At 38.3% G+C, this 27,060-nt stretch overlaps 2 protein-coding genes across 3 annotated transcripts; one reads left to right on the plus strand and one right to left on the minus strand.

Annotated features, from left to right (window-relative positions):
• Positions 1-293: 293 nt before the first annotated feature.
• Positions 294-6,894, minus strand: LOC129083621 (tripartite motif-containing protein 51-like). Of its 2 annotated transcripts, XM_054589466.1 has the most exons (6): positions 6,484-6,894; positions 6,111-6,206; positions 3,573-3,803; positions 2,869-2,891; positions 1,865-1,962; positions 294-787 (listed from the first exon to the last, which is right to left on the minus strand). In XM_054589466.1, the coding sequence occupies exons 1-6, from the start codon at positions 6,892-6,894 to the stop codon at positions 294-296; spliced, it is 1,353 nt and encodes a 450-aa protein (XP_054445441.1). The 2 variants fall into 2 exon arrangements, with proteins under 2 accessions (XP_054445441.1, XP_054445449.1); XM_054589474.1 differs by lacking the exon at positions 3,573-3,803.
• Positions 6,895-26,080: 19,186 nt separating this feature from the next.
• LOC129083650 (upstream-binding factor 1-like protein 1) lies at positions 26,081-26,857 on the plus strand. Its single transcript, XM_054589526.1, has one exon. It carries the CDS (start codon positions 26,081-26,083, stop codon positions 26,855-26,857), a length of 777 nt encoding a protein of 258 aa, XP_054445501.1.
• The last annotated feature ends 203 nt before the right edge of the window (positions 26,858-27,060 follow it).

The raw sequence follows: 27,060 nt of genomic DNA on the forward strand, positions 1-27,060 counted from the left end.
CTGTCATCTATTATTTCACTACCTAATCACAGTTCAGAAATAAAGCAAAAACCAAGGAATGTATTCTATGTCATGAATCATGGGTAATAATTTTCCCATAATGAATAAAGAACTGATATTTATGTTTTAATGTTATAACTATTTAATAAAACAGTAAGTGGACTTTCATGACATAGAAGGAAATTAGACCAATAAAATACCACATGCTCGTCTTGTTTGACAAGGCACAAGGAAAAAGTCTTCCTTAGATTGGGGTTCCCCAGCATACGAACAAATGCCCAATCTGTCTCTTGTCAGACGTGACTACAGCAAAAGACAGGCCTGAGACCAGGAGAGAAGGAGCAAGAAGAGATGCTACATATAAGGGAACTTTGAGCTACATCTACAAAACTCACAGTTCCACCTTCATAATCCAGGAATACTCCTACTGAACCAATAGGCTTTGGCACATACTGCAATACAAGTGGGGAGCTGGTGAAGATGTTATAGTGGATGCTGTTTTTAGCACAGCCAAGAAGAAAAAGTCCTTTCTCATCTAACTGGACATTCATATTCTCTTTCCAATAATCATTACAGACTCCAAAAGCCCAATTCCAAGAGTCTTCCACTTGTATCTCCCAGTAATATTTCCCAGGGGTAAGAGCCTGAGCACCCCATGCAAGAAAACACTCAGATCGTGGAGCAGTATGTGGTTCATTTCGGGAATCACATCCAACACTCAGGCTTCTGAAATCTCCATTTAGGAAGACATGACTATTAGCTCTTTCATACTCCAAAGTAATATTCACTACAAAAAGAAGGAAAAAAACAAACAAACGTGTGGACGTATTGTAGATAAATGTCCTCAGGCCAAAGTTGTTCTTTCCAGGTGTTACTTTACTATCAGGTCACAACAGCAAGAGTGATTTTGCTTGTCACATTTAATAAAGTTTAGAGATGACCAATACATCTGCAGAACAAACAAATCCCTAACCATAGACACTTGAATATTTTTTGAAATTCAAATGTTTAGGCTCAAAATATAAGGCTCACCTCTGCTAATTTGCTTTTCATAGCAAAACAGCCAATGCATACTATTCTCTGAACACGCTCCAGTTATCAACAATTAAAATCAGAATATCTGTTCTTTCTAAACAATCACATCATTTTGGAAAGGATGTGAAGGTTTGCTACAAGTCAAGCACTTCTCTAGATAACAATGAAAATATGTATATGTCTGCTTTAGAAGTGGTTTCTTAAAATGGATTTTTGCAAGGCCCTTCACCAGTTCCTCTGGTCCTCTGTCCTCACTTGAGGCTGCCAGCATTTTAAGATTTAACATGTGGCTCTTTAGATTATAAGTAGACTGAATTTTAGTGCATTTTTACTTTGTTTATAAAAATACTTATTCTTTTAACTTTTATATATTAATTCTAATTTTTACATTATATGAATTTCCAGTGTAAAAAAATACAAAGAAATCTGACAAGCTCCAGTGTTTTATATACCACAAAAACTGCTCTTAACATTTAAAAATTATATATGCACTGAAAAAAATGTACAATTTTGTATATAACATTGCATAATTAACCTTAAATCTGAGCATTGCTCCATTTACTAAAATGTTCATATCTGATATCATTCCTTTACCCATTAGTTTACTATTTATGAGTCCTGATCATATTTCCCTTTTTCACTATCTTTCACTCTTCATATTGTCAATGTGACTGTAAAGACATGTTCAGTTATGAAAGGATTACATAGTCATGTGACCCACTTATGTCTTAAAATGAGTAACACACTTAATAAAAGAGAAAAGATTACCTGCATGATCCTAACAACAAATAATAGATTATGGAAATGTGGCCAATGGGCCTACCCTTACCTCTGAAGCAGCTGAGCTTTTCAACCAGTCCAGAGATGGGCCCTCCACTAAGCTCGGGATTCACAGCCTGGGGCATGTGCTCCCTCATGGCCTCACTCCTGCAAGAAGGAAGGTGAGGCTACCATGTCTACAGTCAAACTATAAAAACGCTGTTTTCATTTATAAGACCCTTCAATAGAGTTCTTTCAATCTTTTAGCTTGAAAATCAAAAATTATCATGTTGCCAAATAATTTTTATTCACAGTTCTTTAATTTTCCAGTATAATGAAAAGTCTATTTGAGTCAGAATTCAATCTAATCTTTTCTCATCTTGCCTAGGAATTTGTAAAGATCCTTAGTCTCTTATGCCCTTGAGAATATTCAAGAATGAAATTCTAAATTCCAGTCCTCATCAGACTTCACTGAAATGCTCCCTGTCTGGAAATGCTGAAGTTTCTCTGAAGACTAATGGGATCAATGTTGCATGCTCCTCAAGGTAGAGGCTGTGAAACTTTTCCAAGGAAAGGCAACCTGCTTCCTAGTGCTGAGCTGTGCTAGGGGCCTTGCATACTCACACTCAGAAAACTTGTTTCATCTATTTTTCACAACTATCAACTGCTATATAAAGAGACAACAAATCACCAGGGCTTTCTCACTGCTGCATATTTCCTCTGCCCTGCTGGCTGTGCCTCTGAGGTATTTGACTTTCTCGTCACTCAGAAAATTTAGCATCTTCTCCTTCACATAGGTAGGCTTTCGAGAACTAAAAAGAAAATCAGGAATGAAGGGATTTTCTTTTAGTTTTTTTTGTTAGTTTTGCAACTTTTCCATTGAAACTGCCAAATGAAATCAGTGAGTACAGCAACAAAAATAGATGTCTACATGGAGTGGTGGAGAGGAAAATAGATTCTGGGAAAAAAATTGAATCAATATCCCAATAAGCTATGCCTTCACTTTAGCATATCCTGCCTGGTATCTGTGAAAACTCTGAAAAAGCATCAGCTAGCGTCAAGGGTCACACTCACCTATCCAATATGTCTCCAAAACCCTGTGAGGAGAAAAATGGAAAAGTTTAATGCTTTTTACAAATGACTCTTCCACTAAGACCAGTGTGAGATTTTGAGACAGTTCCAGAAGTTATTTCCCCACTGTGTTCCTTCCTGGGAAATGTATCTATTTCTTCTCTTAAAAAAAATCCCAGTTTACCACATTGTCATAAATTAATGTCTTGCTGGAGGCTGATTATTGGAGACTTCCCCTGTGCAAGTGAAGGGGGGAGAGACCTGGGGAGTCGCTGTGCTGTGCTGTAGCTAAGATTAAGTGTCCAGCATCTTTCCTATTTCCAAAGCGGGTGGACCCGAAAGTAACAGCAATGCAAGTCTACATTCCCAAATCTTTCTATTTTGTCATATGTATGAATTAACCTAAATAAATGTCAATTAACAACCAACCACTTTGTGAATTTTCACAAAGCTAGAATCTATCACTGACTTTCAGATGGGGAATATATCTCAGGACTCCTTAACCATTCCAAAGTTTGGTTTCTCATGGATAATGTAGGAGTGATCTTTGGTTTGTGCGGTCCCTTGGAGAAGCAATATCCTCCCAACAAAGTAACTGAACTTATGGAAATAGGGTTTTGGGGAACAATCATATAAAATAGGGGGTGGATTTCACCTGGAAGAATACTAGTGTATGAACGTCTAACACCCCACTTCTCATTTCTTACCAGGAGCAGCTCTATATCTGGTTTATGGCACATTTCCTTCAGCTCTTTATACACTCCTCTTAAGAGTTCCCTCTTGTGAGCCATCTTGGCTTTACTTTCCTTGAGTTTCTGAAAAATCTCCTTTCCTTCCCTTTGCAATCTCTCTAAATGATGTTGCTCCTCATCGTGGAGAAAGGGAGGCATCTTCCCATACTCAGCACTGATTTCTTCTCTCTTTAAATTCACATAATTCTGCAATGACAATGACTTAGTAAAAACATGAACACTTCTATCCATCTCCTACTGAATCTTACTGATTCTTCTTTGCCTCATGAAGAGCAACTATATTTAACTTTTAACCCTCAGTCTTTCCAATTATCAGAACCCAAAAAATTTTCTATTTCCTCTTTTCTACATTAAGATCAAAATATTTTTATTCAAACAATTATATCCACTTAATTTGTAATGAAGTGGATGATGAGACAATCACAAAGAAAGAAAATTTTTGGTTTCTATCTTCATTTAGAATGGAAGGGCAGATAAAGTGCTTCCCAGATAAGGGAAAGTTAAAGAAGTTCATCAAAACCAAGCCCCTATTATATGAAATGTTAAAGGGACTTATCTAAGAAAAAGAAGATCAAAACTATGAACATTAAAATGCCAACAAACTCCAACTATCAAAACAGCCTAAAAAACAAAAACAAAAACAAGCTAAGCAAATACCTAAGACAGAAACAGAATCACAGAAATGGAGATCACGTAGAGGATTATCAGTGGGGAGAGGGAGGAAAGAGAATACGGGAAAGATACAGGGAATAAGAAGCATAATTTGTAGGTACAAAATAGGTTAATAATAGTATAGGAAATGGGGAAATCAAAGAACTTACATGTATGGCCCATGGACATGATTTTAGGGGGGAAATACTGGAGGGAGGGGGGTGCAGGTCAGAGGGGGATAAATGGGAGGGAAAAAATGGGAAAACTGTAATAGGATAATCAATAAAATACACTTAGAAAAAGAAACTTTGTGATTTCTATCTTCCAGCCAATATGTGTAAGAAGACAACACAGTTTATTCATAAAAGATGCACTTTAGATTTATGGTGATTGGATTAGAATCCATTATTTAGACTGATTTCTGAAATTTGGGGCAAGGTAGTTAAATCCATTTTATACGCTCTGACTTCAGACCTATATATTCATCCCCTTGCATTTCATCCACCTAAATCTTGTTTTAATAAAGTTTCATTTACATCTGACCTCTGTTATCGCTTTGACTTTGCTCCCCTTCATTCTCCTCCTAATTTACTCTGATACCCTTTGTGGCTTTTCAAATGCCCCAAATATACCCTCCTGCAATACCTTTGCACGTGCAATTTTCTCCACCTAGAATGGTCTCCCTGTACACACCCTTATGGTTGCTTTCCTCTTCGGAGGTCTCTGCTGCAGTGCAAAGTTTTCAGTGACGTCTCTCTGATGATCCATTCCATTTAAAACTCAAACCCTCCTCTCCAGTCCATACCCTCCTGTACTCCTTTTCTCTTTCCTGCTTTATTATTCTACAAAGAACTTATCACACTCTAATGCATCTTGTATTATACCTATTTGCATGTTGATTGTTTGCCCCTCTGATTTAGCCTGTAAGTTTCATTAGGGCAAAAATTGTTTCTATTTTGTGTACCACTACATTTTCTAGGTCTGTATTTGGCACAGACTAGGTGCTCATGAAATATTTGCTGAGTGAATTCATATTAGATATCACACCTTCAAGGTAACCATCCAGAATGAGGAAATCACTTATTTTTAAATTCTCCTAAAGCATTCAGACACTTCCTTCTATTTAAATACATTATATATTATTCAAAATTAATTAATTGGGTTAAGTTCAGCGTTTCCCTAGATTTGACACACTGTTCTCTCCTGAAATTTTCCATGAGTTTTCAAATATTACTTATCCACCAACATTCTCATTAATGCTTACACTGCCTTAAATGCTTCACCTGAATTTCCAATGAGTGCTAAATGTCTCCTGTGCCCCATATTTGTCCCCTCCCATCATATATGGCACTCTGTGGGATGGCCCGGTTTCTTATGGTTGTTGGTACAGAAGTAATAAACCTTGTTTATCCTGGGAACAAACCAGAATGCTTTGGGTAATAGCTGCCATTTAGTTAGAGGTCTTGACTAAGAGCCCCACTATTGTATGCAGGGTAAACACCCTTTTCCTCATGATCGCCTCTTCCCTGTTGAACTGCAAAGACCATTGTGTTAGATTAAGATCTTATTTATTTATTTATTTATTTATTTATGTATTAAATCCTCACTCAAGAATATGTTCATTGATTTGAGAGAGAGAGAGAGGAACACCCATGTGAGAGAAAAATTGAGAGGTTTCTTCCCATATGTGCCCTGACCAAGAATCAAACCTGCAACCTTTTGATGTGTGTGATGAAGCTCCAACTAACTGAACAACCTGGCCAGGGCTAAGTTCCTATTTTAAATGTCATTCATACATCTACTCCATTTTCATACTGCAAGTAGGAGAAGTGCAGTACTGACCTCCCAAGATCTGGTTGTGATAGTTTCCACATTCAGGTTTCTGTCATTTTCACAAGATTTATTCCACAAAGAGTGCATTTTCTTCAAGAGCTTTTCCTGCAAAAGAATTGCAAATCAATCAGAGCTGGTGAAGAGGATAATATAACATTTAAACCTAATACAGGGAGGACCTTCCAAATAAGAGATAAATCAGTGCCACTAAAAACAAAGGGATCACGTATTTGTCAAATCTGGGAGGCTTCAAGACTAAGGAACTCCAGGAGAGAGATTCTGAAAGGGACACCTGGATAGTGTTATCCAATCCCCAAGGAAACAGACCCACAGGGACTTCATACACACTTTACAGAAGTGGGTCTTCAGAGGCAGGGCTCACCCGGTGTTCCTCAGCAGCCTCTTCTATGGGGCGGTGCCTGTGAGCCTCGTGCTCCTGCGCGCTAGAGCAGCGCACACAGAGCAGGCTCCCGTCGTCTTCGCAGAAGATCTGCTTTGTCTCCTTGTGCAGCCCACACCTATAGTGCTCGGAACTCAGGAATTGCTGCAGGCTGGCTTTCCTGACAAGGAAACTCAGTTTCTTGATACAGATATTTGTTTTAAAGTCTCTCTGCTGTGTTGTTCCCTTGCATACAGAGCAGTGAGCAAGAACTGAGGTGTCCTGCCAGCTGAGGTAGACACAGGGCCTGCAAAAGCTGTGCCCACAGTCTATGGTGATGGGGTCTATGAAGTAATTCATGCAGATGGAGCAGGTGAGCTCCTTCTGGAAGATTTTCATGATACTGGAATCCATGTTTCTGGGGAAGAATTAGAAATAGGTTGTTTCTGGGCCTGGGTTGGTGAGAAGCTTCTGAACAATTATGTGGGGGTATCAATATCCATACTTTTCTTTGCAATACTCACTGAAGCAAGACAAATGCTATGTATTCTGTACACAAATGAAAATCTAAAGTCCAAGAAAGAGCCCTCAGGCTTTATAGCAGACATTCTGACTAGGCTGCTCACAACACCTTCCATACCCAGTTCCTAGTCCCTAACAAAATACAAATTTGTGCAAGTATCCATTTCCTAGATGTGGATATGGAATTTGGGTGATGGTCTTAATTGTTCTAAATAAGAATTATCCCCATTCCTCTTTTTAATAACTTGTGAGTGCAGAAGTGGAAGATGTACCCCATTAATCCATTTTCACCAATAAATATGAGAGGAAGGTGGCCAGAAGTGTTCTATAAAATGACTTCAGAGACAGGGCCATGGAAACCCAGCTCTTTCTTTTCAAACACACAAGTAAGTAAACAAACAAAAACACAAATTGAATTAATCTAGATTCACTAGAAAAGAAATGATGGAATAAATCAGGCCTTTTCTTTCTATTCTTGAGGATTAAGTTGACTTCTACCTCCACAAACTCTGAACTGACATTTTTTTAAATGTGTATATATGTTATCATTACAACAGTATATAATATGTCCTATAAGTATTATGTTCCATATTCCTGGCAAGAAAATAGAGGCTAAAAGTTAACATTTTTCTTGATATTTTGAATAAAAAGCATGGATTTATTTTAAACTAAAATATGTATAATTGTATTGCAATACAAACTTTATTTTCACAGTTCTAAGGAGTTAACTTTTCTTTCTGAATCAAGGTGAAAAGTGAAAAGATCAGGATTGCCAATAGATTTCAGAGGCTAGTCAGAGTTTACAGGAGCTTTGTCATAGTTCAATAAAATGTAAGTCTAATGTTAAATAACAACCAGCATCATATGGAAAAGTATGCCTTGATATAAATTTAATTGGTCAAACAATTGGGTTCTGATTTCTAAAATAAGGAATTTTAGAGAGCCCTCTTATTCCCCTTATATCTGTATCCCTAATCATTTTCTAAATAACTTAAAATCAGGTCTGGAAAAAAAATCAGGTCTAAAGCTAAGTTATGAAGGGACAGTTTATAGTATTCAGTAATAACATCTTTTTAATATATTCATTAAATATGTGTGTATGTATAAATATATATTTCTATGAACACCATAGGTTCTCTATGCATGCATACCTATAGCAGCAAACACTGGATATTTTAGATACTTTGCCACAGAAGTACATAATATTTGGCAACTACTTTCTGAGTCATAACAGTATGTCAAACAACCACAAAATACACAAAATAGCAACAATTTGTATCTTAATAATTCATAAAATGCATATAAAGAATATGAGTTATAAATAGTATAATTTAGCAGGTTTAAGATGAAATATTTTTAGCACCCAAGTGGAATGAATTTCTTTGATATAAGTTGCAGTCACGCCTGGGTTCTATGAATGGTTTCCTCAAGGATTGTTCCCAAAATAATTCTGTTAAACATACCTTGGGAGTTCACTGGCTGCAGCAGTAACTTTCAGAAGTCTCCACAATACAGTCAACTTAACCGCAGTCTTTCTCCTCTAGAGAAAAATGAACTTGTCTCTTTTATTAGAATCTTTGAAGATCAGACTTACCTCTTTAGAGGGATTGTAAACACCCAAATATTTAGCAGGGTGACAAAGATGTTTATGCCACATTAACAACTCAATTTTACTCCACTGATTAAATTACACCAGGCTTTGTTTCTAAAAACAACTGTTTTAATGATGCATCTGAAACATAAATACTATCAGAGTAGACATTTGCTCAACAATTATCTAAGATTTATTTAATATTTATTGAGTTTTTGTAAGTAGCAGACATTCCTCTTAGTGATCTGCTAATCTATCTACAGGATATTCCCTGGAGTAGATCAACAGGAAGTACTGCCTAAAATTTCAATTATTTTCCTTTTCAAATACTTAGAGGAAATTGCTAATTATCCAGTACTTGGGGACTATTATCAAATTTAAAAAAGTTTTGCCAATCTCATGGGTAAAAAATAATTCTTATTATTTGGTTTTCTTTCTTTTCATAGTTAATTAGAGTTGACATCTTTTCTTCTTTATTGGCTGTTTAATTTTCTTTGCCATAAATAAGCTCTTCATAAAATTGCCCATTTTTCTATTGGGTAATCTATTTTTTATTTATAAGTACAGATTCTTCATTGCATTGTACCAAAAAAATTTCTTTCTAAAATGACAGATGTTACACACGCAGTAAATTCCACTTTTTCATGGTAGTTGCACAAACACTCTACTAGGAAGCACTGAAGCATCATTTCTAGCAAAAATGCAGAGTTAGTTCTCTCCAAGCATCTGTTCACATTTCCTTCTATCAGTTAGTGCATGACCTTGTTTTATGTGTGTTTCTATTAAAGACACCTTATTTAGAGATTAACAGCTGAAGGAGACAGCCACAGACAGTAGATTCCTGGAAATTTAGAACAGACTGCCTATGATCAGACAGGGACAATATCTGACATCATCAGAGGCAGATCCAGAAAGGAAAAACAGCAGTCTCCTACCATAGAAGTTCACACCACAAAGTCAGGAAATCAAGACAGATCAACTTAAGAAGGAGAAGCAAAAGAGAAGAGTCTCACAAATAATGGGAAGACAAACAAATATGCCCCACTCTAAGGGAGAGGAGGAATCCCCACAAAGAGAAATAAATGAAATAGAAGCAAGTAAACTATCAGATATTGAGTTCAAAACAATGGTTCTAAGGAAGCTCAATGAGCTCAGTGAGCTCAGAGAGAATTACCAAAAACTACAGGGAAATTATGAGGAACTTACTGCAAACTATATCAGCATGAAAAAGGACATAGAAGCTATTAATAAGAGACAAGAGGAAATGAAGAATACAATTTCTGCAATGAAGAACACAGTAGAAGGAATCAAAAGCAGGCTAGATGAAACTGAGGACCGAATCAGCAAGTTGGAGGACAAGGTAGAAAAAAGCTCCCAGAAAGAGCAAGAAAATGAAAAAAGAATCAAAAAGAATGAAGGGACATTTAGGAAAATGCAGGACAACCTGAAAGGTAATAATATCTGTATAATAGGGATACCAGAAGGAGAATAGGATGAGGAAGGGATAGAGAACCTGTTTGAAAAAGTAATGATGGAAAACTTCTCTAATTGGAGGAGAGAAGTCACACAAGGCCAAAAAGCACAGAGGGTCCCATTCAAGAAGAATACAAAGAGGCCCCCTCCAAGACACATCATCAGTAAAATGGCAAATATCAAAGACAAACAAAGAATCCTAAAGGCAGCAAGGGAGAAAGAGGTAGTAACATATAAGGGAGCCCCAGTACAGCCGGCAGCTGACTTCTCAACAGAAATGCTACAGGCCAGAAGGGAATGGCAAGAAACATTCCAAGTAATGAAAAGCAAAGGTCTGCAACCAAGACTGCTCTACTCAGCAAGGCTCTGAATTCAAATGGAAGTTGAAATAAGGAGTTTCCCAGACAAAAGAAGGCTAAAAAAATACACCTCCACCAAACCAGCACTGCAAAATATGCTAAAGTGACTGCTTTAAGATGAAGAAAACATTTCTATGAATACCTTTCCTTTCAGAGTTGCCAATACTTGATATTACCAATATTTTTAATACTTATTAATCTGATTGTGACAATGATGTTATTTTAATTGTTCCTTTACTATTTGTTGAAACTAAACCTGTTTTTGTATATTTCTTGCCTATTTCTATTATTTTGAAAAAGCTTTAAATGACTTTTTGGTATTCTTTACCTATTTATTGATTAAAGGTTTGTAGAACTCTTTTCCCTAAAAACAAAAACAAAAACAAAAAAACCCTATTAACCATGTTTTAGATGTTTTGCAAATACTTTTCTATTCTAAACCTTGTCCTTTAACTTTTTTATATGTATATTACTATATAGTGTTAAATGTTTAATATAGTCATATTGTCAATATTTACTTTAGAGCTTCTGGGTCTGAGTATTTTACATCAGGTCATGAAAAATATTAGTTCTATTTTCTTCTAAAATTCCTTAGATTCTACATATTGATTTTTACCTCGCCTGAATATTTCTTATATATTGTGTGAAATAGGGCTCTATATTTGTTTTATTTAAAGTAATAATGGTTAATGCACCTTATTTGTTGAATAAGCCTTATTCCACCTATTGATTTGAAATATCAACTTAATCCTATATTGTATTGTTAGACAGATATTTATGTTTGTCTCTAGATGCTCATTATATTTCTTTGGTCTACTTGATTATTTCTGTGCTGGTGTCATGTTGGTTTAATCTCTGAGATTTTTTAATGGTTTTAAATTTTTTAATATTTTATAATTAACTTTGACATTTAAAAAAATAAAATCAATCTGCATGAAAGAAAGAGAGAAAAAAAAGAAAGAAAGAGAGAAAGAAAGAAAGGAAGAGAGAGAGATAGAACTCTTACCTTTTGCAACAACATGGATGGAACTGGAGAATATTAAGCGAAGTGAAATAAGCCAGTTGATGAAAGACAAATACCATATGATCTCACCTGTGAGTGGACTCTATTCAACAAAATAAACTAACGAACAAAATAAACCACAGGCATGGAAACATGAAGCAGACTGAAAGAGACCATAGGGGATGGGGAAAGAGGACAATGGTGGAAAGGAGGGGAAGGGACTAGACAAAGAACATGTATGAATGACCCATGGACATGGACAACAGAGTGGGAATTGATTGTGGGAGTGGGGGGTGGGGGTGGGATGGGTGGAGGGGGGTAAAGGGGTAAAAATTGAGATAACTGTAATAGAATAAACATGATTTATAAGTTTAAAATAAAACAAAATAAAAATAAAGACACCTTATTTAATATACATTATTAATTCATTAACATTGAATTCATGGCTAACAGCACTAGGGCTCATGCCTTAAGGAAGCTAATCTAACAGATAAATTATCTCCATAAGTCATATCACAGGGCTTCAGTACTAAAGTTCAGGGCCATTTTAAACAATGAAACCAACAAACAGCACAAAAATGCCAAAAACTTGACAAAATGTACCATGGAAAAGATAACTACCTGCAGTGTAACTTGAAATAAGAAGGCATTCTTCTTATTCAAACTATGCTTGAAATATTCAATTGGCAGGACTCAAACTTTTCCTGCTGGGTGCAAGCACAAGAATGACTAGAAAAGCACCATGATTATTAGTTTTAGAATTACAAATCAACTTTCGTGAATAGGCAAATCTGCAAATATAGAATCTGAAAAAAAAGAGGACCAACTGTATTTTTCTTGGTATGCCATATCTTTGTGTTTTTATATAAAAATCCAAAAAAGGAAGGAAATTTGGAGAGGGGTTATCCTAATATTTTCTGAGAGAAGGATTCCTTGCCAATGGACCACAAGATTTATGGCCAAGCCCTTACCAGATGGCTCAGTTGGTTGGAACATTGTCTGGCTCACCGAAAAGTTGTGGGTTTGATCCCCAGTCAGGACATATACCTAGGTTGTGGTTTGATCCCAGGTTGATGCTTGTAAAGAAGGAAACTGATCGATGTTTCTTTTTCTCTTTCTCTCTCTCTCTCTCTCTCTCTCTTTTCCCCTTCTCTCACTCTAAAATCCATATCTTCAGTGATGATTTAAAAAAAAAAACCTAAACTAAACAAAAAGATTTGTAATCCAGACTGTCATAGCAGTGAAGAAAAGTCATCAGTGCTATATATCAGTCAAGGTTCAAATCGCAGAAGCAGAACCATTAATACGGATGTACATGTGAAGAGATTCATATTTATTATGAAGATCTATTACAAAGAACTGACTTACATGATTGTGGGGGCTAGTCAAGCAAGTATGAGATCTGTGATAGAGTAAGTCTAGGAGGGAAATCACCAGCAGGCTGGAGCCCAATGGTCATGGACAATGCATCATTTGTCACTGTCAGTGAAGAGTATTTGGAGCAATACCAACCCATTTGCTGTTTGGAGTTTTGTTCAAGGATTGTCTAAGCTATTCTTTAAAGGACCTCTAGTGATGAAATCAGGCTCACTTGCAAATCTCTTTAGCTTACAGGAAAAATAAAAAAGGATTTTACTTAGATCTGCAAATCTCCTCACATTACCACTTAGACTAGTCTTTGATTGAATAACTAGGCAAGTGGTACATATGCTAAAAAAATTTTGCTGCTCTCTTTTCCATTCTTGTAGTTCTGCCTAGCTAAGTTGGCACATTTATGTGCCTTTAAATTTAAGAAATATAAAAACATGTCTTCTTGCCCTTACAAGAGTGGCTCAGTTGGTTGGGCTTCATCGCACAAGGCGAAGGGTCGCCGGTTTGATTCCCAGTCAGGGAACAAAGGAAAAAGAAAACAGGCCTCCTTGTTCCATTCTAGGTTTACCATGCAGGGCCACTCACAGAGTGAATGCCCTGATGTACCTTCTCTAAATCAATGAATTGATAATTTTAATAAATATTTCTGATATTAGTAATAAATTGAAATATTAGCCCCTAAGATCACTAACTGTGATTCTGACTGATATCAGTGAATTTTTATTTTTAATTTGATATTATTCAGTACTGTGAATTGTCTTGCAGTGGTTTTTCTAGTTATGTGGAAGCAAGCATTTGTTATTAAAAAATCCATTAGGTAAAAACATACAAGATAACACAGACTAAACCAGTGATTAGAGAATATTGTCTGTTGCATAACAGACTAATATATAGTGTATTTCATTAAATAATACCCCATATTTCAGGAAACATTTATTTCCTATTCCTTTATTTATTCAGCTACTGAAAGTTCTACAAAATACATCCTTTATATCTATTCTTGTTTGTGAGAAATTCTTTTGGGGAGATTCCTAAAGATGATTATTTCTCAGTTAAAGGATATGTAGATATAAGATTTTGAAGTTACCACCGGACTCTCTTGAATTTAAAATTTGTCAGGAAACTCCTGTTTCTTAAAAAAATATTTACTTCACTTCAAAGTGAAATACTGAAATATTGAAGTATTTTTCTCAAATCATTGAATGCTTATCTTATTAAATATTATAGAATATCATCTCTATTGTATACACAGGCATTCACTACTTTTGGAGGAGACTGTAATGTGTACTACATATAGAATCAAATACTCCTAAAAAAATTTTTTAGGATCTACAACGTATACAAAACCACAACATATCTGGCAAGTACTTTGAGTCATTGTAATACCTAGGAACAACTAAGGAATACATAAAGTAAGAAAACTAAAATTAGCCATCATATTAATTCCAAAACACATACCAATGCAAGACGAAAAAACAATAATAGAATCATTTTCACTAAGATAGCAGAGAAAGTGATTTCATAGAAATAACTGCAGTTTGCTGACAAATTAAAACTCACCAATGCTTGCTCTACAAGGCAGCTCAGGGATCTAGCCTTTCCAGTGTGGTAGGGATAGCTTTCAGAACTCTCCCCAACCAAGTGACTTCCAAACACCCCTCTGTTTTGGAGAAGAATGAGTTTGGCTCCTTATATTTCTCCAAAGACCACACCCATTTTTTCCAGGTGATTACATTTCAGATGTTGTCAGACAGGTGTTAATGATGATTAAGTCTCTTCAAAAGGGAAGATTAATTGAACATTTTTGCTTATCTCCCTAAATAAACCTCTACCAACATAATCTAATGAAGAATAACTGATTTTACAACAAACCAACCCTCACAGTCTGCCTTTATGTTTCTTATAAGGCCTAGATGTTAATTCCAGGGAGGAAAGTTTACCCTGGGAGCAAAGTTTTGTTTGCCCAGTCTTGCCCCCTGCCAGGCACTTGGGGGCCTTCTGCCCTGGTGACCGTCTGTACCTGGCTGTAAATTGCTGGACCACCGCACTCAGCTATCTGTCCCGTTTTCCTATTCCACTTGCCAAGGAATTTTCCTAGCTTCTTCCTATCCTGTCTCATAGGAAGAGAAGTGAGAAACTAGTTGTTGTAGGGTTACAGGGCAGGGCAGGGGGGTTGGGTAGGGCAGGTACTAGACAGAATGTTCTCCCTTCTTATCTTCACAAACAAGCAATTGAAGGTGAAGAGTTGCCTATGTCCTGGTACCAAGGCAATAGAACCCTTCTCTGGTCTCCAGAAGCACCTGTCCAATCCCACAGGCAGAGAAGTCTGCAGTTTCCACCTCCTAGAACTTCTGGCAGGGACTCACAAAAGCCCCGCCTGCACCAGGGCTGCCTAGCTATTACTCCGTGGTTTGTTTTCCCCTCAATGAACCATGTCAGCAACATGAAAAAGGCCTGACAATTTTAAATGTCAACCCAGACTTTCATGCCACTATGAAGGTATATAATACTTATCAAAATGGAAAGATAAAAATTTTATTGACTGTTTGTAAGATGTAGTTATACATTTTAAAAATTTGGCATGTGGCCCTGGCTGGTGTGCCTCAGTTGATTGAGCACTAGCCTGTGGATTGAAAGGCTGCAGGTTCTATTCCCAGTCAGGGCACATGCCTGGGTTTCAGTCCAGGTCCCCAGTTGGAAGTGTATGAGAGGCAACTGATGGATGTTCCTTTCCCTTTCTTTCTCCCTCCCCTCTCTTTCTAAAAATAAATTTAAAAAATATTTTTGGTTCGCAGGCTGGCACTCAATCTACTGAGCCATACCAGCCAGGGTTAATAAATAAAATATTTTTAAAAAATATTTAGCATGTGGTACATGGACCTCAATTTATACTCTTGCCCTGACCTCACAAATATTAAACTCTTGTTCTAAAATCACTGCCCTGTCCTGCCTTGGCCTTGACCTCACAAATATAGTTAACATTTTGTTAAAGGTTGGTAGTCAAAGTAACCAGTTTGGCTTTCCCTGTATAAGTCATTAAGTGAAGTTTTCCCTTAACACCCACCTCTTTCCAGCTTAGTGCCTGCTCCCAGACCAGCTTCTTTGAAAATAACTTTGGTCTCCATTTACTACTTAAGTTTATGACTCACTATAACAAAACAGAAACCCACAACAATGGGGAAAAATGACAAAGAAAGAATATTTTTAAAAGGAATAATTCATATCTGGACTCTACCAAAACTTGATGTTTAAACCTTGATGCATCCTTTCCCAGATGTAGTTCTCATTAAAGAACTCAGCTGTGGGAATGCAGACATTGTAAAAAATGGGAATTATTACTTGGTCTCTAAACCTTTCAAAATATATGCATATGTATTTCAGGTGGATGATGTTAGTAAGTTTCTACAGTCATGATTTTAAAAAATGATCTTTAACTCCAAAAGCATAATTACTTTCTCCTGGGGGGCCTGCAATTGTTCAGAACACAGCCAGAAGTCATTTTTCCTCCTATTTCTTCTCCAATTTTTTTTGCACCAACTTCTTCTCAGAGAAATACAAAAATATTGTTTATTATGAAAATAGAAATTATTCTAAAACATTCATAAATATTTCTAGTAATAATGTAATTAAAGTGATTTTTGTTTTATTTTCTGTATTTCACAGAATATCAGTGAATAGCCTGTGATATATGTGTAATTAGAAACATATTTATTGGGTTGGCCAAAAAGCTCATTACTCTTTTTTTCCATATGATGTCTCTAGTAGTGCTTAGTTGTCTTTAACTTCATTCCAAATAATTTTGTTACATTGTATTGTGACAGCTGTCATGTCAGCGTGCATTTAAAAAAATTATCAAAATTGGTGAGTTTTTGTGTAGCCATTTTAATACTGGGGATGGAAGAAAATAAGCAACATTTTCAGCATATTATGCTTTATTATTTCAAGAAAGGTAAAAACACAACTGAAATACAGAAAAAAGATTTGTGCAGTGTATGGAGAAGGTGCTGTGACTGATCAAGTGTGTCAAAAGTGGTTTGCCAAGTTTCTTGGCACCACTGACATTTTGGCCATGTAATTCTTTGCTGTGGGGCACTCTTAAGTATTGGAAGATGTTTAGAAGCACCCATGGCCTCTACCCACGAGAAGCCAACAGTGAGAAATAGCTACCATGCTCAAAATATCCAAAGCAATAAAGTTATTGGTGAAAATGAAAAACGTGTTTTTTATTTTACAGAAAAAAACTAAATGGGCTTTTTGGCCATCCCAATAGTAAAGTGTGAATGTGTTGGTGTGACCGATTTGTGAAGGAAAAGTGTATGGCTGATCCTCATACTCTTCACAGCCCTTTTGGCTAACTACCAGTCCTGCATTGAGGATTGTCACCTTCCCTGTCACATATGAAAAATCAACCTGACAATCTCCAGAGGTGGCCTTTGGGCTACCAAGGAGAGGGGAAAGGTGCAGTTTTAAGTTTCACCTTCCTCTGAACGTTTTGCTGGAAACTACTGCTACCATCTAGCCAAAAATAAGGTGGGATGTTTGACAATAATGTTTTCATCAGACACTGAGTTGGTATCTTTTTCCAGCAAATCTGAGGACTTGAGACTGAAACCAAGCTCTGGTAAAGGCTCTGGGAAAACTAGGTGTACAGGGTGAGGAAAGCTAAGAGTGAACAAGATCAGAATATTCTCATTTATAAATCTCAGTTTTCTCATTAGCAGCTCGTGCTTTCCAACAAGAAACCAGAGTCGATGATAGGAAGCTACTCTTTAAGGAATGTCTGGTGAGTATGCCCAGCAGGCCAGGCAGGGGCCTCCATCCCATCGGTGAGGCAAAACACAAAGTGACCTGGATGCAGCCTCCGTGAGGTTCCCTTCTCAGCAGGATGACCTTTCCCAGAACATCTATTTTCACAGATTAATATCAAATAAATTATTTGAGATATTCTAGGCTCTACAAATAAACTGGGTGTTTGGTTTTTTTAAAAATAATAAATTTTTTTTTTTATTATTTTAGAGACGGGAAGGGAGGGGAAAAGAGAGGGAGAGAAACATTAATGTGTGGTTGCCTCTGGAGCTCCCCCTACTGGGGACCTGGACTGCAACCCAGGCAAGAGCCCTACACTGAGAACACAACCAGCGACCCTCGGGTTCACAAGCTAGCGCTCAATCCACTGAGCCACACTAGCCAGGGCCTCCCCTGCCCCTGCCCCCCCGACCCGCCCCCCGGTAATACCCAAGTAGATGTTGCTGTGCTGGAATGGAGCATATAGATTTTCCAGATTTTCATTACATGTCGCATCCTACACTCACAGTTTTCCGGGAGCCTTTGCTACAGCATGTGGCCAGGGGGAACTGCTGGGAAGCCCGCCCCCTGGTGGCTGCTCGAGCCTTCAAGAGGCCCCAGGAAGTGCCGCGGCTGTCGCGGCTGAACGGAGAGACACAGGAGAGCCGGAACTGGTCTGCATGCACCGGGGCACATGTTCACATTTACCTCGCTTTTATTTAAGAGTGAAGGTACAGAACAAATCCATAGACAGAAGGCAAAGTGCTGTAACTCTGCAGAGCCAGGCCGGGGCAACTAGCGTGTCCTTCCTAGCAAGTTCAGCCAAGTCATAGCAATGCACAGACAGGACACGGGGACACACAGCAATTTCAACGCAATATCAGTACTGAGAAAAGTTAACCATGAGTGTGAATTTCATGCAATGATCAGCCAAGCATTCATCACTTCATTATGTGTGTGAGGCTCAGGGGCCTTCTAGAACTGCCTTCAGGGCAGACCCGTGATCCTAGGGCTCTGGTTGTCAAAGAGCCACATCTCCTGAGAGCCAAGTTCTACCTTGGCAGAGGGGGTGGTTAGAGGAAGAACGCAATGCCCAGAACTTCTCACAAAGGGACTATGGTCAGCCCGCTCTGCCTTTCCACCAAAAGCAGGAAACTCTGGGGCAGACTCCGGCCTTTCTCCTTTACATACAAGATTTCTGGTCATGTAGACCAACTATCCTCTTATTTACTCAATAATTTTTTTTAGATATGCTAACATTTTTACTTAAATGTGTTTATTTTAAAAGATAATTTTGTATTACTACGCTTAAATGATAAATTAATTTACCTTTTAAAACTGAAATTAAAAATAAATTAAAAATTACATTTCAAGTAACAAAAATAAAATAAAAAATCACTTATTTTGAGAAAGCACTATCAAGAGAATGAGCCCCAGCCAGTGTGGTTCAGTTGCTTAGGGTTGTCCCACAAACCAAAATGTCGCTGGTTCGATTCCCAGTCAGGGCACATGCCTGGTTTGCTGGTTCTATCCCTAGTTGGGGCATGTTGCAGGGGGCAGCCAATCAATGTTTCTCTCTCACATTGATCTTTCTCTCCCTTTTTCCCTCCCTTCCCCTCTCTCTAAAATAAAAAATTAATATTAAAAAAAAAGGGAATGAGAAGACAAGCCGCTGACCGGGAAAAAACATTTGCAAATGACATATCTAATAAATGACATAATATAAAATATACAAAGAAGCCTTGAAACCCAGCAATAATAAAAACAAACTACCCTATTTTTTTTAACGGGCAAAATATTTGAACAGAAAAAACATATAGGTGCCAAATAAACATGTGAAAAGATATTCAACATCATGTCATGAGAGAATTAGAAATCAAAATATGAGACATTATCACTCACCTATTAAAATGGCAAAAATATATAAAACTAACTGACAACAAATGCTAGTGAAGATGTGGAGAAACAGAAACTTTCATGCTTTGCTGGTGGGAGTGCAAAATGGCACAGCCACTTTCTAAGACAGTTTGGTTGTTTCTTACAAAACTAAACATAATTTTACCATATGACCCATCACACTCATTGATGTTTACCCAAAGGAGTAGAAAAACTGTACACACATAAACCCGCACATGGGTGTGTGTAGCAACTTTATTCACACTTCCCGAAACTTAGAAGCAACCAAGATGTCCTTCAGTAGGTGAATGGATAAATCAACTGTGGTACATCCAACAATGGAATATTCAGTGCTAAAAAGAAATGGCCAAGTTAGACCATGGAAAGACAGGGAGAAACCCTAAAGGCATATTACTAAGTTAAAAAAAAAAATCCCTGGCAGCGTAGCTCATTCAGTTAGACTGTTGCCCCGGTACACCAAAGTTGCAGGTTCAATCCCTAGTCAGGGTACCTAAAAGAAGTAATAGATGAATTCATAAATAAGTGGACAAACAAATTGCTGTTTCTCTCCTTCTCTCTCTTCCTCTCTCTCTCTAAAATCAATAAATTGAAAAACCATTCTGAAAAGACTACATACTTGACAATTGACACCTTATGACATACTGAAAATGGCAAAACAGTGGAGGCTTTAAAAAGATCAGTGATTGCATGGATTTAGGGGGTGGGAGGAGTGGTAAAAAGGCAGAACACAAAGGGTTTTTAGGACAGTGAAAATATTCTGAATGATACCATAAGGATGGATACATGTCCTTAAACATTTGTCCAAACCCTTTGAATGTATAACATCAAGATTGACCTTGATGGACTCTTGTGACAAAGGTGTGTCAGTGTATGTTCATCGATTATAACAAATCTCCCACTCTCCTTCAGGGTGTTGATAGCCAGCAGAGAATGTTGATATGAGCAACGGGAATATATGGAAACTATAATTTGGGCTTAATATATTGCAAACCTCAAATTACTCTAAAAACAAGGTCTTCTTAACAGTTATATAAGAGGTCTAACTACTACACATTTTGAATTTATTAGACATATTTTGTCATATGCCTCAAAAAATAATCTTTACATTATACATTTATACTGGAATAAATATGGCAGACCAGATTCAATGCTTTTTTTTAAAGATTTTATTTATTTATTTATTTTTGGAGCAATAAAAAGGGAGAAAGAGAGGAAGAGAAAAATTGATGTTGCAAAGAAACATCAATAAGCACACTCCCAACTGGGGACCTGCATGTGCCCTGACAGGGAATTGAACTGTCAACCCTTTGGACTTGTGTAACAATGCCCAACCCACTAAGCCACACAACTCAGGGCACATTTGATGGTTTTATATAATCCATTTATAAAAGATGTGGTTAAAATCTGTTAATGAATTATAGAAACATGAGTTTTGAGCCCAATCACATTATTCTGTACTTCAGAAAGGGACAGATTGGAAGCATTTTCCCACAGCATCTGAATAATTACAGCAATAATAATAATAATAATAATAATAATAATAATAAAAGGTGTTCAAGTGGTATTCTATTATCCTCAATTATATTTTGAGTACTGGTTTCACAGGTAATAATTTCTAGTAAGTGGTGAGAGCAGGAAAAGAGCGGGTACCAGTAATGTGTTTCCTAATGTTTGCTAAAGGAATAACATAGATCCTTGTACTGGAGGCAAAACCTTATTATTACAAGTATATTCATTCATATTTTTGTCCTATCCACTCACCTATATATCTCAGACTACAAAGTGTAATTCACTCAGTCATTTCTAAGTATCAGTGGCTGTTTTCTTACTATTTCTAGTGGCAGGAGTCTCTCAACCTCGCTGTGTGTGTCTGAGCGCTGAGTGTAGCAACAGAAGGCTCAGGAAATAAGGTAAAGAAAATTAAGAGCTGGCCACTCCCATCTAGGTCACCATCTTTATTGGTTTCCCAGAGCTGAAATAACAAACCGCCACATGCCAGGTAGCTTTAAACAACAGAAATTTATTCTCTCATAGTTCTAGAGGCTAGAAGTGTGGTATCAAGGTGTGGCCGAACCTCTCTGCCCCCACAGCCTCTGGGGGAGCATCCTTTCTTGCTTCTTCCATCTGGTGGCTCCTGGCATCCGTAGCCTGTGGCAGCAGAACTGCAGTCTTGGCTTCTCTATCTACAAGGCCTTCTTCCTGTGTCTCGCTGCCTCAAGTCTCTATCACCATTCTCTTCTAAGGTCACTAGTCATTCGTTGAATTTAGGGACAGGCCTAAATCCAGGATGAACTGAACTTCAGTTGCTCAAAATTAATTGCACCTGCAAAGACCTAATGTCCAAGTAAGTCACATTCATCACAGGTAAAGAATGTTAGGACTTGGAGGTAATTTTGGTGGGGGGGAGGGGTTGGAATAATTTAACCGCCTATACCGTCCAATAAAATGAAAGAGGGTTGTTCTGAAATTCCAAGGATTCAGTTTTTCCTGAAAAAAAAAAGAGAAAAGAAGTAGTTTATTCCTGGTATGTATGTACAGTACTCCCCTTTATTCTATGAGAAATACATTCCAAGACCCCCAGGGGATGCCTGAAACCTTAGCTAGTACCAAACCCTCTATATAGTCTGTTTTCCCCTATACAAAGATACTCATGATAAAGTCTAAACTACTTCTGTACTTTGGGGCCATTATTAAGTAAAATGGGGGTCCCTTGAACACAAGCACTTCAATATTATGACAGTGGATCTGATAACCGAGACGGCTACTAAGTGACTAAGAAGCCGGTAGTGACTATGGCTTGGATACTCTGGGCCAAGAGATGAATCATGTCCCTGGAAGGACAGAGAGTGGCAGTGGTAGATTTCATCAGAGCAGCATGCCATTTAAAACCTAGGAATTGTCTCTTGATGGAATCTTCCATTTAATGTTTCCAAACCGTGGTTGACCTTAGGTAACTGAAACTGAGGAAAACAAAACAGTCGAGAAGAGGGAGACTACTGTATGGAGGTTATGGGCAGCTAGGAGAGAAATTGTTGATGTAAAGTTTCCAGTATGCGAGGGATTATCCAGCGCGTTCTTCAGGGTTCTTTTCTACAACTAGGATTACTAGGTCAGAGGCAGACACATTGTTAGAGATTTTAATGCGTATTTGTACACCATCCTTCACTAACCTCTAACACTCCAAGGGTATTTGACAGTACTCACTTCATACTTTCAGCCATATTAGATAATATTATTCCTTAATATTTTACTTATTTCATATTTAAATAATGATAGTTTGCTTGTGTGCCTTGTTCTACTGTAATGGAAGGTGTAATTTTAATAACAGAAAATACGTTAAAACCATCAGAATTAAGTACTACAAGCATAGGTGTGCAACATTGATTTATTTAGTTAATTAAATCACACTTATAGAATATTTATAACCATAAATACCTACAAAACTATTTATGTTAGTTTTTTAATTTTCTTCAGTCCAGCGAACAGTGTATTTATTTGTGTTACGGTGCGCTGGGGAAGAGGTAACAGGAGGGGCAGGGCCTGGCTCCAGGAAAGCTGCAGAGGCGGCTTCTTGGCCTCAGGCATTTGAGCCAAGGTCTGAAGGAACAGCTCTAACAAAACACAGGGCCTCCAGGGTGGCTGGGTGCTGTGGGAGTTCGGGGGTGCTGTCCGAGAAGCCTTGGAACAGACAGGTCACGGTGGAGGACTAGCCCGGCGCCTGAGCTGCATGCTGCCCTCCACCCCCGGGGGCAGGCGCGCAGTGTCCCCAGGCGGCTCCCGCGTTGAGTGCTGCCTCACACAGGGTGGGAGGGCTGGTCTTGCCCTTGGCACTGCGGCGCATGCTCTGCAGACTGGGCAGCGGCCAACCACAGTGACGGAATTGTCCCGGTACCGGGTGACATTTCGACTGTGGACGTCCTAGATTCTGGGCTGGTGGGTGGATATCCCAGTGACGGGGTAGGGGGATGGCGCCGCAGCCTAAAGTCTACGGGAGTTATTTGAAAGGTATGTAGTATGGATCCGGCAGCATATTTTTATAAAAACAGCTTTTCTTTTTTGGAGCGCCCACTCATTACCAAAAATATTGTACAATATGAAAAAAGGAACAATAATTTAAAAACTCACACCAACACGTTATCATCATAAATAAACGCAAGGAGTTTAGACCTTGAGAGAGTTCCTTGTACAGTTCTGGCTTGTGTCTATGTATATGATGAAAAAGTTGAACAGTCCAAAATTACTTCATATTTACTTAATGCATTATAATTTGTAAATCGTTTTATTCATTTAGAGTTTCTTAAGATTCTATTGTGGGACAATTCATATAATAAATTACTTGTTGGAGACTTAGTAATAAAATTTTAAAATAGAAGTGGGAAAATGGATTTTTCAAACAGTTAAAAAGCCTGACGCTGTAAAAAACAAAGTCATCATTTCAGTCATGGTATCCTGATAGCCCATTTGAGTTTCATCAAATTGCTTTCACCAAATCATATGTATTTTTTGCACATATCTTAGCTCTCTCAACACAGAATAAAATAGTCATTCACACTTCTATCCCAAATGCCACCTTAACCTCTAAAGACTGGGGAGAAACTGAGCAGAATTGAAACAGTTGAAATAGCCATCCTGAGGGTGAGAGAATTTCAGATTCCAGACCATAGGAAAAGACTGAAATTAGCACCGAAGAGAAGGACCTGTATTCAAATACCTCACTGAAATGAAGTCAGACGTGGGAGCAGGACTGGAAGTAGAATGTGGGACCCAGAAACCCAGAGGAAATTTTGCCATGTGGACGTTGTTTAAAAATCAACGCTGAGGATGAACCTACATCAATGGGTGGGCGGAGGGAGGTAAAGAGATTATTTCCGGACATTCCAGAGGGAATTAATCTAATGAAGCCTGTGGGAGTCCCTCTAGGCAGTCTTCCCCACCGCAGAAACCTGATCAGGGCGGAGCTTCAGGGATCCTTTAAAAGGCTGCTCAGAAGCCACGTTCACTCTGCCTGGAGGCCTCTGACGTTGGCTGGACTGTGGGAAACTCGGAAAGTTACCACAGGCGTCCGCCACTGAGCCCAGACAACAGAGAAGCCCTGACCCAACGAGCACTGATGAGACGAATTATACAATCACCAGGTGGGCACACACCTGCAGCAGGATGAGTTCTTCTTTCCTTAAAAAATAAACATAATAATTTAATTTAACTGTCAGCTGGCTTAAGACTTTTCTAAGAAAATGTAATTTTTCTAATTAATTAAAATGATGTTACTTTTAGTTTACTCTTGAGCTATAAAATTTTAATGTTGTTTTGACAGTTACAGATTTGCATAATTATTTTTTTATTTTTTATTCCTTATCAATACAAATTTGATACCTAGAGGGAAAGTTCTAGATTTTCTATAGTTTATTTTGGCATGAAACATAAAACTTAATTGGAAAACCTTGTTTTAGAACAGTAAAAGTGACAGAGGCTTAAAAATGAAGAAAAGTTAACTGAATAAAATTGTAAATATTGCATAATCCTCATTTGATCCTTAACATTTGAAGGGAGAAGCAATCTACATAGCTCATAAGAAGGCATTCACTCCTCCACACCCCAAATAATTATCGATTAGTCATTTACTGCAGGTTTAAGATTCATTCATAAAATATACCGGTGTGGAGTGCATGCCTCCCTAGATTGTTTCATTTATTTCCAGCTTGTACCTTCTGCATGGGCACCCGAGTGCACTTAGAAGGTGGCCCCTCTCGAGGCACTAGAGATCAACAGTCCTTTCCTTTTAAAACAGTTCTCTTTTCATTTCATTTTTTTGCTCTCCTTCCCCAGGGCCATTTTCTTACATTGACCCAGGAGTAGCCAGTTGTCACTGTATTTAAGACAGGCCCTGGTGAGATTTGGCAAAAGGCAGGATAGAATGAAAGGCAACAGGATGATTTTGAAGAGTGATAATGTAGCATATGATCGGTAAACATAAATTTCACTTCAGAGGTAGACAATTTTTCATTTCTTTTGTTAAGGCGAGTGAGTTACATGAGGAACATATATCAAGTGGATTGTGATTTTCTCATTCTTTTCTTGTCTTTCTCCTCAGAAATACTGAATTGCATAGAGTGCAAAACTTCTAAAAGAGCTCAACTGCTGTCTTAAGAGTGAAAATACTTGAGTCTGCTGTGGTGTCTGCACAACTGGGACCTTGTAAGTGGCCCAAAGTCCTGGAAATGGCATCAACTAATGGCCAAGACCAATGGCCCAAAGAAGACATTGCAGTCTTACTGGACCGCCTAGAGAATAATCTCCCATCCAATGACAGCCACACATTCAGAACAACCCAGTCACATATGGACTGGGAAAGAGTAGCTTTTAAAGATTATTCTGGAGAAATGTGCAAACTCAAATGGTTAGAAATTTCTAACAAGATAAGGAAGTTTCGCACTTTGACAGAATTAGTCCTGGAAGCTAAGGAACATCTTAGAAATCCTTACAAAACAAAAAAGCTCAAGGCTCACCCCCGACTTACCCACAAAGCCCCTGAGTGCTTACCTCCGCTTCTTCACCGAGAAGAGGGCTCAGTACTCCCACATGTACCCTGAGCTGAACAACCAGGAGCTGACCAAGGTCCTGTCTAAGAAATACAAAGAACTCCCCAAGCAGATGAAGCTGAAATATATTCAAGATTTCCAGAAGGAGAAACAGGAGTTTGAGAAGAAACTGGCTCAGTTTAGGAAAGACCACCCTGACCTTGTCCAGAACTCTAAGACATCCGTTGCCCCCAAGGGGAGCCCAACCAAAGCCCAAGAGACGCTTCAGGAAAATGTGGAAGAAGTGCAATCCCCCTCAGAAAACGATTTTCCTGACGTGATGAAATTCCATGGAGAGCCCAAGAAGCCCCCAATGAACGAATACCACAAGTTCCACCAGGATTTGTGGTCAAGTAGGGAGCTGCGCGACCTGCCCCTGAGGGAGCGCATGGTGGAGATTGGCAGACGCTGGCAGCGCATCCCGCAGAGCCAGAAGCAGCATTACAAGAAGCAGGCCGAGGAGCTGCAGGAACAGTACAAGGTGAACATGCATCGCTGGCTCAAGACTCTGTCTCCTGAAGAATGCGCTGCTTACAGAGAGAGGACCTATACTAAGCGTAAGAATGTGAACATGAATGAAGGCCCGGACCCCAAGATCATCAGGACAGACATGCACTGTCCCTCAGCAAAGACTCTGCAAGAAGGACTGCCACAGGAGCAGGGGCTTGGGGCTCCAGAAACAGAATCTCTAGGGACTAGTGGGGTCCATTGCCATGCCTCACAGAGATCGGAAGAAAATAAGGAAGATGGGGAAAAGGCAGAAGGCAGTAGCTCCTAAGACTCCAGCAGAGGGGATGAAGATGAAGTCTCTTGAGTACAGCAGCTGCAGCTCATCTTCCTCAGGGATCACCTCTGACTCAGGCTCCAATTGAGCTTTGTTCATTTCTGAAATGGTAGGACAGAGAACTTCCCAACAAAAGTCCATGACATTTATGTCATATTGAAGGTCTTCCTTTCCCTTTTCATTTCTTTGCTTCTTCC

Source organism: Pteronotus mesoamericanus, unplaced genomic scaffold, assembly GCF_021234165.1.
Source record: "Pteronotus mesoamericanus isolate MK-2021 breed Mesoamerican mustached bat unplaced genomic scaffold, CSHL_Meso_final contig_1271, whole genome shotgun sequence".
Classification (NCBI taxonomy): domain Eukaryota; kingdom Metazoa; phylum Chordata; class Mammalia; order Chiroptera; family Mormoopidae; genus Pteronotus; species Pteronotus mesoamericanus.